Source organism: Hippichthys cyanospilos, chromosome 19 (assembly GCF_059441005.1).
Source record: "Hippichthys cyanospilos isolate Australia breed blue-spotted pipefish chromosome 19, RoL_Hcya_1.0, whole genome shotgun sequence".
Lineage (NCBI taxonomy): Eukaryota > Metazoa > Chordata > Actinopteri > Syngnathiformes > Syngnathidae > Hippichthys > Hippichthys cyanospilos.
This window is the reverse complement of record NC_142387.1, coordinates 16,818,616-16,833,429: the sequence shown is the minus strand read 5'-3', so window position 1 is coordinate 16,833,429 and position 14,814 is coordinate 16,818,616. Positions and strand designations below refer to the sequence as shown.

General features: G+C 62.2%; 3 protein-coding genes across 5 annotated transcripts; 1 reads left to right on the top strand and 2 right to left on the bottom strand.

The window, feature by feature from the left end:
* Nucleotides 1-79: 79 nt before the first annotated feature.
* Nucleotides 80-3,001, bottom strand: LOC148408230 (guanine nucleotide-binding protein G(olf) subunit alpha-like). 3 transcript variants are annotated; one of them, XM_088441934.1, is made up of 12 exons: nt 2,580-3,001; nt 2,424-2,496; nt 2,147-2,201; nt 1,954-2,073; nt 1,637-1,734; nt 1,503-1,557; nt 1,339-1,412; nt 1,208-1,266; nt 995-1,115; nt 784-914; nt 633-700; nt 80-570 (listed from the first exon to the last, which is right to left on the bottom strand). In XM_088441934.1, exons 1-12 carry the CDS (start codon nt 2,713-2,715, stop codon nt 424-426), a joined length of 1,137 nt encoding a protein of 378 aa, XP_088298060.1. In that variant the 5' UTR covers nt 2,716-3,001; the 3' UTR covers nt 80-423. The 3 variants fall into 3 exon arrangements, with proteins under 3 accessions (XP_088298060.1, XP_088298057.1, XP_088298061.1); XM_088441935.1 differs by having other exon boundaries at nt 428-570; nt 784-871; nt 974-1,115; XM_088441931.1 differs by having other exon boundaries at nt 80-700.
* Nucleotides 3,002-3,142: 141 nt separating this feature from the next.
* Nucleotides 3,143-9,149, bottom strand: sycp2l (synaptonemal complex protein 2-like). The gene is made up of 21 exons (XM_088441929.1): nt 8,709-9,149; nt 7,828-7,947; nt 7,628-7,741; nt 7,460-7,561; nt 7,370-7,394; nt 7,198-7,277; nt 7,047-7,135; nt 6,929-6,963; nt 6,503-6,794; nt 6,386-6,431; nt 6,082-6,316; nt 5,865-6,007; nt 5,337-5,436; nt 5,214-5,263; nt 5,017-5,083; nt 4,888-4,943; nt 4,760-4,802; nt 4,490-4,561; nt 4,151-4,332; nt 3,974-4,068; nt 3,143-3,906 (listed from the first exon to the last, which is right to left on the bottom strand). The coding sequence occupies exons 1-21, from the start codon at nt 8,709-8,711 to the stop codon at nt 3,651-3,653; spliced, it is 2,205 nt and encodes a 734-aa protein (XP_088298055.1). The 5' UTR covers nt 8,712-9,149; the 3' UTR covers nt 3,143-3,650.
* Nucleotides 8,845-12,721, top strand: gcm2 (GCM transcription factor 2). The gene is made up of 9 exons (XM_088441930.1): nt 8,845-8,992; nt 9,150-9,397; nt 10,333-10,396; nt 10,455-10,643; nt 10,711-10,823; nt 10,920-11,045; nt 11,119-11,375; nt 11,446-11,680; nt 11,878-12,721. Exons 2-9 carry the CDS (start codon nt 9,305-9,307, stop codon nt 12,133-12,135), a joined length of 1,335 nt encoding a protein of 444 aa, XP_088298056.1. The 5' UTR covers nt 8,845-8,992; nt 9,150-9,304; the 3' UTR covers nt 12,136-12,721.
* Nucleotides 12,722-14,814: the final 2,093 nt, after the last annotated feature.

The following is a 14,814-nucleotide window of genomic DNA, read 5'->3' as shown; positions in this document are numbered from 1 at the left end:
CAGGCCGCCCTTTTTTTCGCCTCGACTCGCGGAGAGAAGCTTCGCTGTTCACGCAAAGAGAAGAAGCACACACAGCTGCTTTTATTTCACGATGAAAATGTGGCACGACAACTCGGAGGACCGAGCCCAAACGGCACACGCGCTAAATACCACAGATGCGCAAGTCTGTTAGATACGTAAACACGCCACATATGAAACCCCTAACTTGGAATTGCATGCATTACTTTGAGCGGCGGTCCCCAACCGCTGGCCCGCGGGCCGCTCCGCTGCCGGGGAAAGGCGGCAAGCGGGACCCTTCCGCGGACCGGCACCGCCCCCGACCCCCGCGCCTGAGCCGACGGCGTCAGCAAAACGGGGCCGCGCCAGCATTAACCCTAACCCTAACCCTAGGGGAGGGGCGGGGGGGGACCGGCGAGCGGCCCGTCACAGGAGCTCGTATTGGCGCAGGTGCATGCGCTGGATGATGTCTCGACAATCGTTGAAGACGCGGCGGATGTTTTCCGTGTCCACGGCGCAGGTGAAGTGCGGGTAGCAGTAATGTTTGCCCTCGCCGCTGGCCGTGCTGATCCTCTGCGGCACACGCACGCGTCATCCCGCGCCACGGATACACGGTCTCGGGACATTTTCCTCACCAAAAACTCATCTCGGATGAAAAACTTGGCTCCGGTCACTCTGATGTCCTCATCCGCATCCGGAACCGCTGGAAACATGCAAGCCCCGACCGTGACTCCCTTCCCGGCGCGGGCTCGCTCGCTCGCACGCGCACGCGCACGCGCGCCCTACCGTCAGGCGGAAGTGTGTAGCTGGAGTACTCGGGGAAATAATCTTCCAGTTTGGATTTTCCTGCCAAGATCTTGTCGGCGAGCACATCCTGCTTGTTGAGGAACAAGATGACCGAGATGGTCTTCAAAAACCTGCGGCCAATCACACGGCGGGCCGGCTTAAGCGGAGCCCACGGGCGAGCGGCACCCACGCGAGCCGGCGTCCGCGCAACCTGTTGGTCCAAATGGATCTGAAGAGGTCCAGAGATTCTTGCAGTCGGTTGGTGGAGTTGTCTTCTCGGATCACCATGTTGTAGCTGCTGCTCGCCGCCACGAAGATGATGGCCGTCACGTCTGAGGCGTCCAACAGAGGCGGCGCCAGCGTGTGAAAGCGCGAGCCGGCGCGAACGTGTGAAGGCGCGCCCCGGCGCGCGCGCGCCTCTTACCGTTGAAACACTGAATCCACTTCCTGCGTTCGTCCCTCTGTCCTCCCACATCGAACATGCTTTGACGCGCGCGGGGGCGGCGTTAGAGACGGGTGACTCTGACCGGGCGAGACGGGGCCGAGGACACTCACTGAAAGTTGACCTTGTCCACTTGAAACCTGGTTTCGAAAATCCCCGACGTAAGAACTCGACAGCGCAGCAAATCCTTGGGAGGGAGACCGCATCGAGTCAGCCCGGCGGCGGCCCGGCGGCGGCGGCCCGGCGGCGGCGGCGGCGGCGGCCCGGCGGGATGCACCTGGTCGGTCGGGGTGTAATCGGCCCGTCTCACCGAGTCCAAACGGTCCAAGAAGCTGCGGCGCACACACGCACGCGCGCAGCGGGGAGTCCCGACGGGCCGGTCGAGTTTGTCTTAGCGCGCGCGCGTCTTACTACTGGGCGCAGTCAATCAGCTGGTACTCGTTGGCGCGTTCGTAGCACGCCTTCACACCCTCGTCCTGCCAAAGCTTGTGAGCGTGCTCGAAAAACTCCTGGGAGAGATCCGGTGTCATCGGCGCTCCGAGCGGTAACGCTCACGCGGGAAGCCAAAGAGTTTAGGCGCCCCGAGAGACGCGGAAATAACGAGGCCACGGGTGACTCGCGCGCTTACGCGGCGCGCCTCCCAGGATGTTTCATTTCATCAGATCATTAAGACGGTGACAACAAACAAGAACTCTCCAGGGGCCTCAGACATTGCGTGCGCGTGTTACCTCTGTGTATTCAAAGTCAGACAGCGGCGCGATGCCCTTGATGTAGTCGACTCTGAACCGGTTGCCGGGGTTACCCAGAGGCACGGGCGGAGTCAAGTTGCCCATGGCCGACACGATGGTCTGACACACGCGGGCGCCGGCCGTCACTCGGCGGCTCGAGTGACGGGCGGCGGGGGGGGGGCACGTGACCTACCACGATGGCGTCCTTCACGTTCTTCCTGATGTCTTGAATCTTCTGCTGCTTCTCTCTAGGGGGAAAAATAACGTCGACAGGCTTTTGAGCGGCAAAACCTTCGAAGGAGAAAGAAGCGCCTCATGAGCGTAGCGTCACGCGTCCGGCTCGCGGTGGACTCTCGCCGGCCGGCAAAGACCTTCCCCGGGGCAAAGTAGCTCGCGCGGCTTCTCAGACCGAGCGGCGACGCGGCGCGCCGGGTCAGAGGGTCTTTACCGCTTCTTCACCGGGAACTCACTCAGCATTGAAGCCATCCACGTGAAGAATCCTCATTTGCTTGACGATGGTGCTCTTACCGGACTCGCCCGCTCCTGCACGCACGAACACACACCAACGGCGTGAGACGCGGCGCCGCGCGCGTCGACGGCAAATCAGAGGAGAGACAGGGTCTGACCCAGCAGTAGGAGTCGGTGGGTGGCTTTGTACGCCTGTCGCTCCTTCTGCAGTTGCCTGTCGATCTTTTTGTTGGCTTCCCGTTTGACTTTTTCATCCAGCCGCTCTTCGTCCGTCTTGCCTCCCAGACAGCCCATGTCCGCCCGAATCCCCGCCGAAGCGCCTCAACGGGAGCGATCTCGTCTGGGGAGCGGCCGCCGGCACGTCAACGGGGGCGAGCGCCGCCTCGGTCCATCCGAGCGCCTCCTTGGGCCAGAAGTGCTTCCTTCCGGACGCAAGCGGGGTCTCTCCCTGCGAGAGTGCCGAGAATCTCAGCAGGCTCGCCTGCCGGCACCGCCCGCGCCCGGTGACGCCACCGCGGCTTCCCCGGGGGATCGCCCGTTTCTCCCGCCTGACGACGGCGGCGCCGCCTTCACCTGCCTCCCTCCTCCTAAGCTTCGCCTCCTCTCTCTTCGCCGTCGACTGTATCTCGATCGGAAGGCGCCTTCCCGACGACGGTTAATCTGGAGCTATCTAGCGCTAACGCGCTAACAGGCCCGAGTGCAACATTGACTCGGACAACCATTGGTTTGCTGACATATTTATTCACAAACGAAAAAAACGGTCGCAACGCAAGGGAGCGATCCAAAAGGGATCGATCGCGTCTGCAGATCGTCACTGGCCCGACGCAGGTTCCGCTCCCACGCCGTCCGAGCTCCTCAACCTGAAACGCGTCTCCGGATTGTCGGACGGACCGCCGAGCCCACTCCCATCGGCTCGTAGGTCACGCTCACCTCTGCCGGTGGCGCTCACGCAGGTCGTTCAGTCGGCGCTTCTCAGATCGGGAGGGACACTGAAAGAGAAGAAACTGCCATTTTGGAGCGGGCGTGGGAAAAATCTACTCTGGTTCCATTTTCAACCAGTTTGAGTCCAATCGGTTTTAGTTTTGAATCCCGGCTCGGGACCTGTCCTTAATCAGGTCCCAATCTCTTATTAGGATCCGGCTCAGTTGCGACATGACTCAGCTCTAGATAATTAGCGATCCATGTCTGAATCGGACCCGGAACGGATCCAAACGAGGTCCGGAGACACCTTAGGTCAGGTCTGACGCGGGTCCAGATTTGAGCCCCATCAGATCCGGGTCTGCTCCGAGGTCGAGACTAACGACGTCGCTCCGACGCCTTATTATAAAGAAGGATCGTGACGCCGACGAGTCGATGCCGTCGGTTTTGTTGTCGTCACGCAATACCTGACTCTGCGAGCACACGTTGTTGAGATATGTCGAGGTTTCTTCCAAACACTTGAGATGGTCTGTCACGGACTTGTCAAAGCTGTGCAGCAGATCCTCCCTGCACGGGCGCGCAGAGTTGAGGGAAAGGCCTCGCGTGGGCGGCGCCTGCGGCGCGACGTCGGCACCTGTGTTGACGGACGTCACGAATGAGCGACGCGGCGTGCTGTCGATATCCTTCGGGCGACAGAAGAATTTGGCCCCGGGCCTTCCGCCAGCAATCCTGCCACACATTTGCAGCTCGTGGAAATCCGAGCAGGCATCGATCCAAACCAAAGTTTTGTCCGAATGATCGAAAGGCTGACGTTGAGATGCAGTTGGAGGTTTCTTCTGAAGACGGCAAACGCCTTCTCCACGCCGGATGTCATATCAAGCCGCGCCTCCGCCGGCTCCTCCTCCTCCTCCCCCTCGGAGAACCGCCCTTGAACGACGTCGATCGGGCAGTCGCTCGGCGGCTCTTTTCCAGCGCGTCCACGAAGTCCGGACGCTTGAAGACGTTTCACGTTGAGCCGAGTTCGCGTCAGTCGGCTCGCGATACAAAGGCGGTCGCGCGGCGAGGTCGGACTGAGCCGACTCCCATTTTTTGGTCGCCGATCGTAAACGGCCTTTTGCCCTCGGTATGTTTCGGTCATCCAAAATGGTACCTGCATCCCGGAGCCCGCCGGGTCGAGCGTCGCCCCGCTTCCTCGGTGCGTCACCTTCATCGGAGAGGTAACCTTCTCCAAGCAAAGGGCAGTCGTCACCACATAACCTCGTAGCGAGAGACTCAAACTACGACGTGGGCCCGTACTACCGCCGGCTGGAAGAATGCCGCGATGACAATGTGCCCCCCCGCCCCCCGCCCTCAAACCCTGACTGAGGCCACCAAACGTGGCGGCGGGAGCAGAGCGAAGAACAAACAAAGAGCTGTACACCTGACTCTGAAGCCGCTCGCTTTCTGTTCCAACGGGAAGCTTCCTGCAAACGGCGAAAGGAAGACACTTGAGCTGCGCGCGAGGCTCGTCGACGGAAAGAAAGAAGAGGCCCCGCGTTTCAAAAGTACCTTTGCCTCAGCAAAAACGGCTCCTCCAGAGTCCGAGTTGTTTTTGGGAGAGCCACCTGGAACGCATTGAGGGTTTTTCACGTCAGTTTTGCGACACGGGATCTTGCCGTGTTCCTCCGGCGGTCTCACCGGAGACTTTGGACGGTGTGGAGCACAGCACTTGATCGAAGAGGATCTCGGCTCTTCTTTGAGATGACTGTTAAGGTATTAGACAAGGAAAAAAGGACGCCCCGCCGAATCCGGTTTTTACCCCAATTCATGCGAATGCTCATCCCGCTCCGAGACGATGGGTCGGACTCGAAGAAACGACGCCGTCATCCGCTTACCTCGCGAACCGGGGCGTCGTCGTCGCTGCTCGGGGAGGACAGCGGAAGGACTGGCGCAATAGCCGAGCCATGTCAGTGGGATGCCCGTTCGCCGCGGCGCCGGGTTCGTTTGAGAGGACTGACCTTTCGGTGTTTGGCGCGGCTTCTTCCTGTAAACTCTTCCAAAAGGTCTTCGAAAGGAAGGGGAGTCCCGGGCACGAGCGACCGCGTCTTTGCTGGCCTCCTGCCGACACAAATAAAACGGTCCGACGAAACGGACAGAAGTCGCGCCGGGCCAGCGCGCTCCAGTCAGACGCTCTCCTGGCGAGTCGCAGGGAAGTCCCGAATCTAAACCTGGTTTCAACTCCCGAGCAAGTCAGCAGAAACCGTGACCGATATCCGAGATGCCCAAAACTGCCCGGGTCTCGTCGGTTCAACTCGGACTTGCAGTCCGGCCCGTTCGCGGGCTCGATGTCGCTTTGCGGTCTCTTTGGCTTTCCGTCCCACCGATTAAGTAGGAAGCCGTGCGGCTTGGGCGTTATCGTTCTCAGCCAATCCGATCAAAAACCTCATCGGCAAATCCATCCTTTGGCCCTCCCTGCACGACGCCTGCCCGACGGGTTTGCGGGGCAAAAACCAATGGCAAAAACCGGGGGCGAATTGGAGGGCTACCGTGAAGACCCCCGCAGCCGCGCCCCGGAGCTCCCCGAGGAACTCCGTCCGGAAGAGCAGCTTGACCGCGTGGCCTTTGCTGCTCAGGTGTGTGATGGGGACCTTCAGATGGACGCTGAGGACCGCCCGGCCCTCGCCTCCTTCTGGGAAAGTAAACACCGGGAGGCGAGTGAGCCCGGACCGAACCGTTCCGGGGAAGAGCTCGGATTGCACAAACCGTCTTGCTGGACCCCGAGCTGGTACCGGTCCAACTCTTCCTTGAGTAGGTGCACAGAGCCCCACAGGAAGCCCTGAAACAAATGATGCCCGCTGGCACAACCCGCGCGGCGCATCGACTGGGCCGCGCGCGTCACAACTGCCTGAGGAAGGTCGATGAAAAAGCTAACGCAGCGTGATCCCAAGTTGAAGTCCACCCAGAACTCATCCAATTTGTCGTCTTTGGGGCGAAAGAGCTGAGGGCGAGGAAAAGGAGGAGTCAGAGGGGGAGACTAACCTACGTGTGACGCATGTCCGCCCTTCACCTCGGCGGTCTCCAAGAAGGCTCGGCTGCACGGGAAGGTCCAAACCCTGGCGGGCCAAACGAGCGCGGTCAAAGCGGGAAGCGAAAGCCGGCGGATGTTTCTCACCGGCTCGCTCACCTTCTCAGGTTTCCTTGACGAGAGTTAAGGAAGTTGAGAAACCGCCGACAGTCCTTTCGGTGGCGCGGCCGGGGCGGAAAAGAGACAACGCGGGTCGGAAAACGAGCGCCCAAAGCACGGCGGGACCGAGCGAGCCCTTGAACACCGACCACCTCAAAGTCAATGAGACTGATGCGACAGAAGGCGGCGGCGAGCTCGGAGCAGGAGAACCACCGGTTGGCCCTCCGGACCCGCTCCTTCCGGGGACACAGTCGACACAACGCCTCCAGCAGGCTAACCTGTAGCTCGTAGTCTGCAACGCCAGCGCGTGCCACAACCAGGAAAAGGGGATCCCCCCCCGCCCCAATAGCGGAGCGTTACAGAACGGATTCATTCGCCAGACCTTGCGGTCGCCACTCTGGAATTCTGCGGGGCGGCGCCGCTCACCTCCGACTGCCCGGATGCTGGAGGCCACCTCGGGCCTGCGGACGCGCCGGGCACGTGAGTCCGAGCGCACCCGCGGAAGGCGCGAGTATTCAAATCGACCGAGTGGCATAATAATCACATGGTCAGCTGGAGCGCGGGCTCCGATTGGACGCGCCGCCTTTCGGCCCTGCCCAGAGAATCCACGATGGTGTTGAACGTTCTCACCGCCTGGCAAACGGTCACAATAGGTCGGTACGGTTTCGCTGAAAATCTGCCGCGCCGTTTGCTACCTCCAGTCGGACATTGGGGTGTAGTTGTAATTCCAGGACGGCGTGCAGAAGTTCCAGGAGAGTCAAAGTCCGTTCCGCGGCTGACGCGTCGACGGACGCGGGCGCCGACGGACAGTCAGACGTCAGGGGCGTCGCCACCCGCCCCGGCGCGACCGACTGCGACGGGACCAACCTGGAAGGCGCGAGCGGTTCAGCAGCTGCAAGACAGAGAGGCAAAGGGGTCGCCACGGAAACGCAGACCTCGTCCCGTCGCGCGTCTCACCAGCAGGATGTTGTAGAAGGCTTCGCTCAGCGGCGACCGGGCCGGGCTTCCGGAGGACCCGGAGGTCAGGCGCTCGCGCAACGTTCGAAGCCAAGACAGCACCTGGGCCCAAAGCGCGACGTCTCTCGCAGGCTGACGACGTGGCGTCCGCCGCCGGGCGCGCATTACTTGGAGCGTGATGCCCAGATCGACCAGGGTCCGGTCCAGGCCTTCGTCGTCCATCAGAATCTCCAAGGACTTCAAGACCACGTCCACTCCGTCGAAATTGGCCAAGCCCAGCTCCTGCCGGTCGCAGAAAGTAGTGACGAGCGCTCGTTCCGCCGACGATGTGGACGCCACGTGACGTAGGCCAAGGTAGGGGGGGCTACCTTGTGGACCAGGAGGCCCAGTCGCCTGAGCGTGCTCTCGCTCGCGCCTTCTTCACAAAGCGCGCGCGCCAAGCGAGACGGGTCTCGGCGGGACAGGCACGCTTCCATCTCCATCTCCAGCTAAGGCACGTTTCAGGAGTGCGATTGACGGGCGGCTCAACCAATGAGGCTCATTTGGTTACACCGGCGCCAGCGGCGCTTTGGCAAATTAGCAAATCTATGAAGTTGCTTCATAACCTATGAAACGCCTTCATAATCTACGAAGCACCAAGAGAGCTTCCGATACTTTCAAAGTACAGAAGAAAGCCAAAGGAAGAGCTCCGTTTGTTGGACAGGCCGAGGCCTTGAAACGACGTGGTGCTCTGCTGCCATCTTATGGCGGCGATGTGGAGGGGGTTCCTTACCCCTCCTCTCCCGCACGCGCGCACACACGCGCACGCGCACGCACACACACATCCACAGTAATAACGGTAACCCTATGGCCCAGCTAAAACAAGGAAATACTCGGTCACCAGGGAGACGATACCGCAAAGGGCGGGCGGCGTGCGTGCGGGCGCGCGTGCATCCGCCATCGGGCGTTTTGCGCATAGTGGTCCAACTTCGGATTCTCGGCAAGTGCGAGGCAAACGGGTGCCAGCAACGCGCGCAGTCGGGCCGGAGAAGCCCTCGCCCGGCCGCCCCCCCCCCTCACACCCGACTCCAATTGGGTCCGCTCATCATGGTCAGGGTCTCGCCGACGCGCTCCGGCAGCGAGCGCCCACGCTCGGCTCGGCTCGGCTCGGCTCGGCTCCGGCTCGGCTCCGGCCGGCACTCGCTCGCACAAAGACGGCGGGCAAATACGAGACGCGCGAGAGAAGGCGAAAGAAAGTCGGCGGTGCTACCATGGCGGCCGGTCGGCGGCTCTCGCAGCTGCAGCTCGTTGCGCTCGTTCGCGCTCGTCCTTTATCCGGCCGCCGAGCGTTTCAAAATTAAGCGGGGGCCGAAGAGACGCTCGGCTCGGCTCGGCTCGGCTCGGCTCGGCTTCGGACGCAAGCGCGCGTTCTGCGCCTGACGCCAGTTAGGCAAGTGAGCGTTGGCCTCCGCTCGAGAGAGAACTTTTACGCGAGCTCGCGCTGATAAAGTCTCAAAAGTCGGAGGGCGGCAAATCCATCCACTCGTCGGCGCGGTACGTGCCACTCGTTCTCTAATTGATGACTAATGACTTGTTTGTTTTGGGAGCAACATTTCATTGTTTCCACAACACGCTCGCACGCAAACAAGCCGAGAGCTCTCACTCATCCGTGCTCACGAGCGGTCGCGCGCACGCACGCCCCCACCCGCAGGCAGGCGGAGGTCCCTCCCCCAGGAGCGCGCCGAGCCTCTCACCCTCTCTTTCGCTCGCCTCCCGATCGTCAGACCGCAATCTTCGTCCGTCTCGGGGGACTTCGCCAGTCCGGACTTTTCGTCGAGCACAGGAGCGACCGGGACCGGGCCCAGGATGTCTGCGGCGGAGGGTCGCCAGGAGGCCGACTGCGTGTGCTCCTTCGGCATGAAGTCCGCCTGGGACATCAACGACCCCAAACTCCCGCAGGTGAGCGTCCGCTCGCCTTTCATGCTTGAGAGGCCGGGGGCGCCGCGCCTCCGCTTCGCCGCCTTTGCCCCCGTAAAGGGCGACGTCAATGGCGGCCGGGACCGGGTTTGGGCCATTAAGAGACTCCGTGCGGCCTTAGCACGGGGGCCCGAGGGGAACCGGACGGCGGCGGACGCTAGAGAGCCCACCGCCCCGGGAACGGCCGCTCGCGACGCCCCGGCCCCCGTCGACGGGGGCCGCCCGCCGCCCTCCCGAGATCCTTTCGTTCTTTTGACGAGAAGGGAAGATCGGGGTCGCGGCCCTTCTTTTTCTTATTCCCCGTGTCGGCCTCAAGTCAACCTTCTCGCTTCGAAACCACCGACGCCGTCGATGAAATCGCTCGGTAATTGGATCCGTCTTCAAATCAAAGGCATCTGACGACAAGGTTTCTTCAGGGTTGTGCGCGCACGTGTTTTGGTTTCGCTGGGAACAAAAATATAAAAACCAGTTCTGACTGTTTAAACAACAAGCGCCGACGCGCACGCGCAGCGCGCGGCTGATCGATATCTTTGAAAATAACGAAACGGAGGCGAACCCCTCCGGGGTGAGGGTGGAGAGTGCCAGTCAAAAGTTTGGACGTTCCGGTCAAATGTCGGGTCGCCTCTCCCGACGCCGTGTCACGCTTGCAACCGTCACCGAGAAAATAGCCAGCTGCGCAAAGACTTTGAAGAATCTCAGTTGTAGGTTAAGACCGTGGTCTTTCGATACGGTTTCATCGGCCGGCCGAGCGATTGCGTCGGTGTGTGAAATGCGAAGGGGAGGGCGTTTCCACGCCATTGCCGGGCACCGGACTAAAGTTGAGGGTCCCGCTCCGCCACCGGCGGCGAAGGGGAGGCCCGTCGGCCTACGTCGCGCGCCCATCCCCCGCCGACCCCTGCGAAACGTTGCGTTTGCAGGACAGCAAGCAGTTCGACGCCTTCCAGGAGTGGACGGACGGTTACGTGCGCTTCATCTACAGCGGTGAGAACGTCCTCGGAGCGAGGCCGCGCCAAACGCGCTAAGCTCCGATCGTTTGCAGCCGAGGACAAGAACGCGCAGCGCCACCTGTCGGGATGGGCCATGAGGAACACCAACAACCACAACTGCCAGATCCTGAAGAAGTCCTGCCTTGGCGTGGTGGTTTGCTCCCGGGGCTGCGCGCTGCCCGACGGCTCCCGCCTACAACTCCGACCCGCCATCTGCGACAAGGCGCGCCAGAAGCAGCAGAGTAAGGAAGCCGCGTAGCCGGCCGGGCCTCCCCGCCCCACCTACCTGGTCCCGTCCTTCCGTTCTAGAGAAAGTTTGTCCCAGTTGCGGCGGCGCTCTGGAGCTGCTCCCGTGTCGCGGGCACAGCGGCTACCCCGTCACCAACTTCTGGAGGGTGGACGGAAAAGCCATCTTCTTCCAGGTGAGGTTCCGGACCTTCCCTCGCCGCTCTGGGTACGGGTCTCGATTTCAACGTCGCCGTCCGGGTCCCGCGTGCCTTTCCGCGCCGACTCCGCAGGCCAAAGGGGTCCACGACCATCCGAGACCGGAGTCCAAGTCGGAGACGGAAGCCAGGAGGAGTTCGGTAAAGAGACGCGTGACCTCGTCGCCCTTCGCGCCAAAGAGACGCCTGGTTGAATCTCAGGTAGAGAAAAACCTGGGGGCCGGGCGCTCGGGGTCGCCGTCCTTTCGCCGATCGCAGCCGCCGCCCGTTTCAGGCTCTCGGACCGGCCCTGCTTTCCTGCGCGGAGCCCGCCGAACGCATCCCCTTTATGGAGCCGGGCTTCCCGCAGCACTACCCGCCGTTCCAAAGTAGCGAACCTTACTACAACCCCCACAACGCGCTGGGAGAGACTTCGGCCGGCCTGCCAAAGACGGCCAGTTCCAGGCTCTACATGGGCAGGCCCGGCTACGAGTTCCAAGGCTACCTGAGCTCCCCTTCCTATCCGCTCGGCTCAGAACTCTGCGATCCTCGGTGAGCGGGGCGCCCCCCGGAGCGGAAGCCGGCAGCGCCGACGCTTTCGACCATATGCCGGCTTTTGCAGGGTGGCTCCCCCGGTCCTCGGTTGCCCGACGTCCTCGCCGTCGGCTCCTCTCCCCTCGCACTCCTCCTCCTTCGATCCGCCGCTGCCGAAACCGGGCTGGAAGGATCTCCTGAAGAGCTCCGGCCCCTACGGCGACAATCACCATTATTACGGAGCGGACTATCCGTGCCGCTACCCGGGAAACCCCCCGGCTTCCCCGGCCGCGTTGCAGACCATCATCACCACCACCACCAAGGTCAGCGGGCTCCTCACCAAACGCCGTTTTGCGAAGCGCGAGAGTCCGCGTAGATCCGAGAGCCCGCATTCCGTGCTCCGTCCGTGTCGGTGCCGCGGTCGCTTTCTTTTTTTCGTCGGACGTTAGCTGGAGAATCCGCTCGAGCGCGCGCGCGGACGTCCGCTCGGGCGCTTAAAGTTGCACGTCGCCGTCCTCAGGTGTCCTATCAGCCGTGTCCGAAGGGCGCCGCCTACCAGCCGGGCCCCAAAGTCCAGTCCGGGCTCACCGGCTGCTCCCCGCTGCCGGACGAGTCGTCGTCGTCCTACTCGACCCAAGTGAAGGTGACGGAGGAGTCGGGCGGAGTCATCAAGTCTCTGTCCTTTCAGCCCGAAGTGGTGCAGACCAAAACGGAGCGAGCGGACGCCTACGACTACCGCTACGGCTACACCAACGCGTTCCGCTACGACGACTACTGACGGCTTCGGCCGACAAAGCGCGACGACTTTGAAGCAAAGCTGATTTCGAGAGAAATGGCCGCCGCCGTCGGTTGCGCGGCTCTGACGGCCCCGTGGCGGAAATTCGAACCGACGGCAACAGGAAAGAAAAGAAAGAAAAAAAAAAAGAAACTCTTGGGTCAGGCTCAGCCCGTTGTCGGGTTAGACTGCGGAAGCTGAGGCGGCGCGCCGGCCTTCCCTGCTCAAAAAAGCCAGCGCGCGGCGCCACGGAACCTCTGCTTGACTCTACCTTACATCGGTAAGGTACCCGATGCCCGTCCAGCGCTCGGAGCGGGAGAGCCGAGCCGAAAGGCGGCGCGTTCCGCTGATCCGGGCTGGCTTTTTTATCTGAAGCGGGGCGGGTGGGCGCTTGACCCATTGGCAACATTTCATGCGGCGGCAGAGCGCTTCGGTCCTCCGGCTCAAGCCTTCCGCCGACTAGCTTCTCAACGTCATGTGACGTGACCACCCTCAACTTGTGTGTCTTATTTATTGATGGAGAAAGTCTGGCGCCGTCGCCGGCGGTGTCGTCTCGCCGCCGGCCGTAATAAACACGTGTGGACAGGAAGCCCGTCTGTGTCTGTCACTAAGCACCGTTAGAAGCTGCGGGAGTCTAAGGTCGGGCCCGGGTTGCCGAGGGGGGGCCTGACGCGGGCCAGGTGCGAGCGCGCGTCTCCATCGGTTACGCTCGCCTCTGTTTTGAGTTTGAAGTCAGCCAGCGTGCGGCGAGGCGTCCACCTGGGAGGACGCGCACGGATGTGCGCGCGCACACGCACGCAGGTAAGTGTGTCTGCGCTGTCATTCTATCCTTTGAGCAACATCTTCTTATCTTCTCATCTTCTTCTCCTCTGCCGATCCTCATCAGCGACTTTTCACACGCGAATCTTCCGCCTTAAGTAAATCATCAGCCGTCCCCTCGAGCGCGTTCCGCGACGGCCGCTTTCGTGTCGCGCCGTCTTCATCGGCTTGGTCCATATCAATTTGCCGTCTGCCCGGGAATGGAAAAGTTGTCCTGAACAGACGGCGCCGCCTCCCCCGCGCGACCGGCCGGACCGGTTTTGGTCCTAATCGTATCATCGGCGCGCATCGGAGCGTCTCATCAGCGTCTCATCACGTAGACGTCCCGAACCGGTACCAGCATGATGGCGCTTTTCATCTTCCTCTCTTGACATGGACGCCAACATCAACAAGACACGCTCACATCAAAGACACACACACCACGTCCTGTGTGTGAGAAACGTCAACATCCCAAGGTCACATGAAGGACAGGCAGCAAAAGCAAGGCGACGGGCAGGTGCGGGACCCGGGCCGGCGGGACCCGGGCCGGCGGGACCCGGGCCGGCGGGACCCGGGCCGGCGGGACCAGCTTCCGCCTTCTTCCAGCGCACTAAGTCTGGGGCCAACATTTGGCCATTGAGCTGGGACAGCAAGAACAAGGGCAAAGGAGCTGACGCCAAGCGCAAAGTGATCAAACGGCAACGAGGGGGCCAGAGACGCGCCCCCGATCGGTTGCCGAGCTCCAAAGGCCGAGGTCGCGGCGAGTTGTCCGGACCGGACCTCCCAACTGGCGGAGATGGCGCCCGCCCCAGAAAAGCGAAGCCACAGGGGGGGTCTCGGGGCGGGCTTGCGCCCCCTCGTCGGGGCATGGGAAGCCGGGCGAGGGCGCGGGCGCGGGCGCGGGCGCGTCTGTGTTTTGACAGAAGAGGAAATGAGCGCCTGACTGGAGAAGAATGAAGTGGGTTTATGTTGAAGTTTATCTTTGATGAGAGCTCAGGACGGGACAGGTCTGAGCGGGACAGGTCTGAGCGGGACAGGTCTGAGCGGGACAGGTCTGAGCGGGAGGCGCAGGCACGCACGTCGGGGCACCTGAAGGGGACGGGGGGCCGCGCGCTCCCATAGCAGGAAGCCGCTAAGTAAACATGTCACCTGCGCCCGACTGCGTCACATGATGAATGGCGCGTGCGTCACGCTCGCCGACCCGCGTCGGGAATGGCGCCGACGCTCGCTCGGGGACACCTCCGCAACAAATGGCAAAGGTCCCAAGCGAGCGGGCCGGACGACGCGAGCGAGGACGCCCGCTCGGTTCGGGCCCTCGCTTTTGGGCCCCCCTCTCATGGGGGGGGGGGGGGGGGGCTTTCTCTTTCATGCGCCTTTTCCCCTTTTTGAAGAGAGGCCCGAGCGCGCCGGCCCGAGAAACGCTAAGAGCGGAAAGCCCGTCGAGTGCTTTTGATGTTTGTCGGAGGAGGTGCGCAGGTGGCGGCCATGTTGGCGAGCGGCCCTGATGAAAGGAGGCCCGAGCTCAAGTGGGCTCGCCGGCGAGCTTTTGCGGCGGCGGCCGCCTGGCAACAGCCGGGGCGACGCGGGCCGCCTCGAAAATAGGGCTCGGCGGCCCCTGATATTTGAAGCTCCTTTTTCAAGGCGCTTATCAAAACGCCGGATGTCTGGAGTCAACGCGAAAGAGGTGACGTTTGCTCATGGGGGGGGTACGGCGTCGACTCGGCTTCCCGACGAAACCGGGCTGAATCGTCGCGACCTTCGCTCCGCTTCCTCGGCTCGGCTCGCTCGGCGGCCGAACCATTGCCGCTTCCGACGTTGCTGGGCTCCCCAACTTTCGAGCCCCCCCCTCGCAACTTGAACGAGAGCGGCCTCCTACAAACGGGG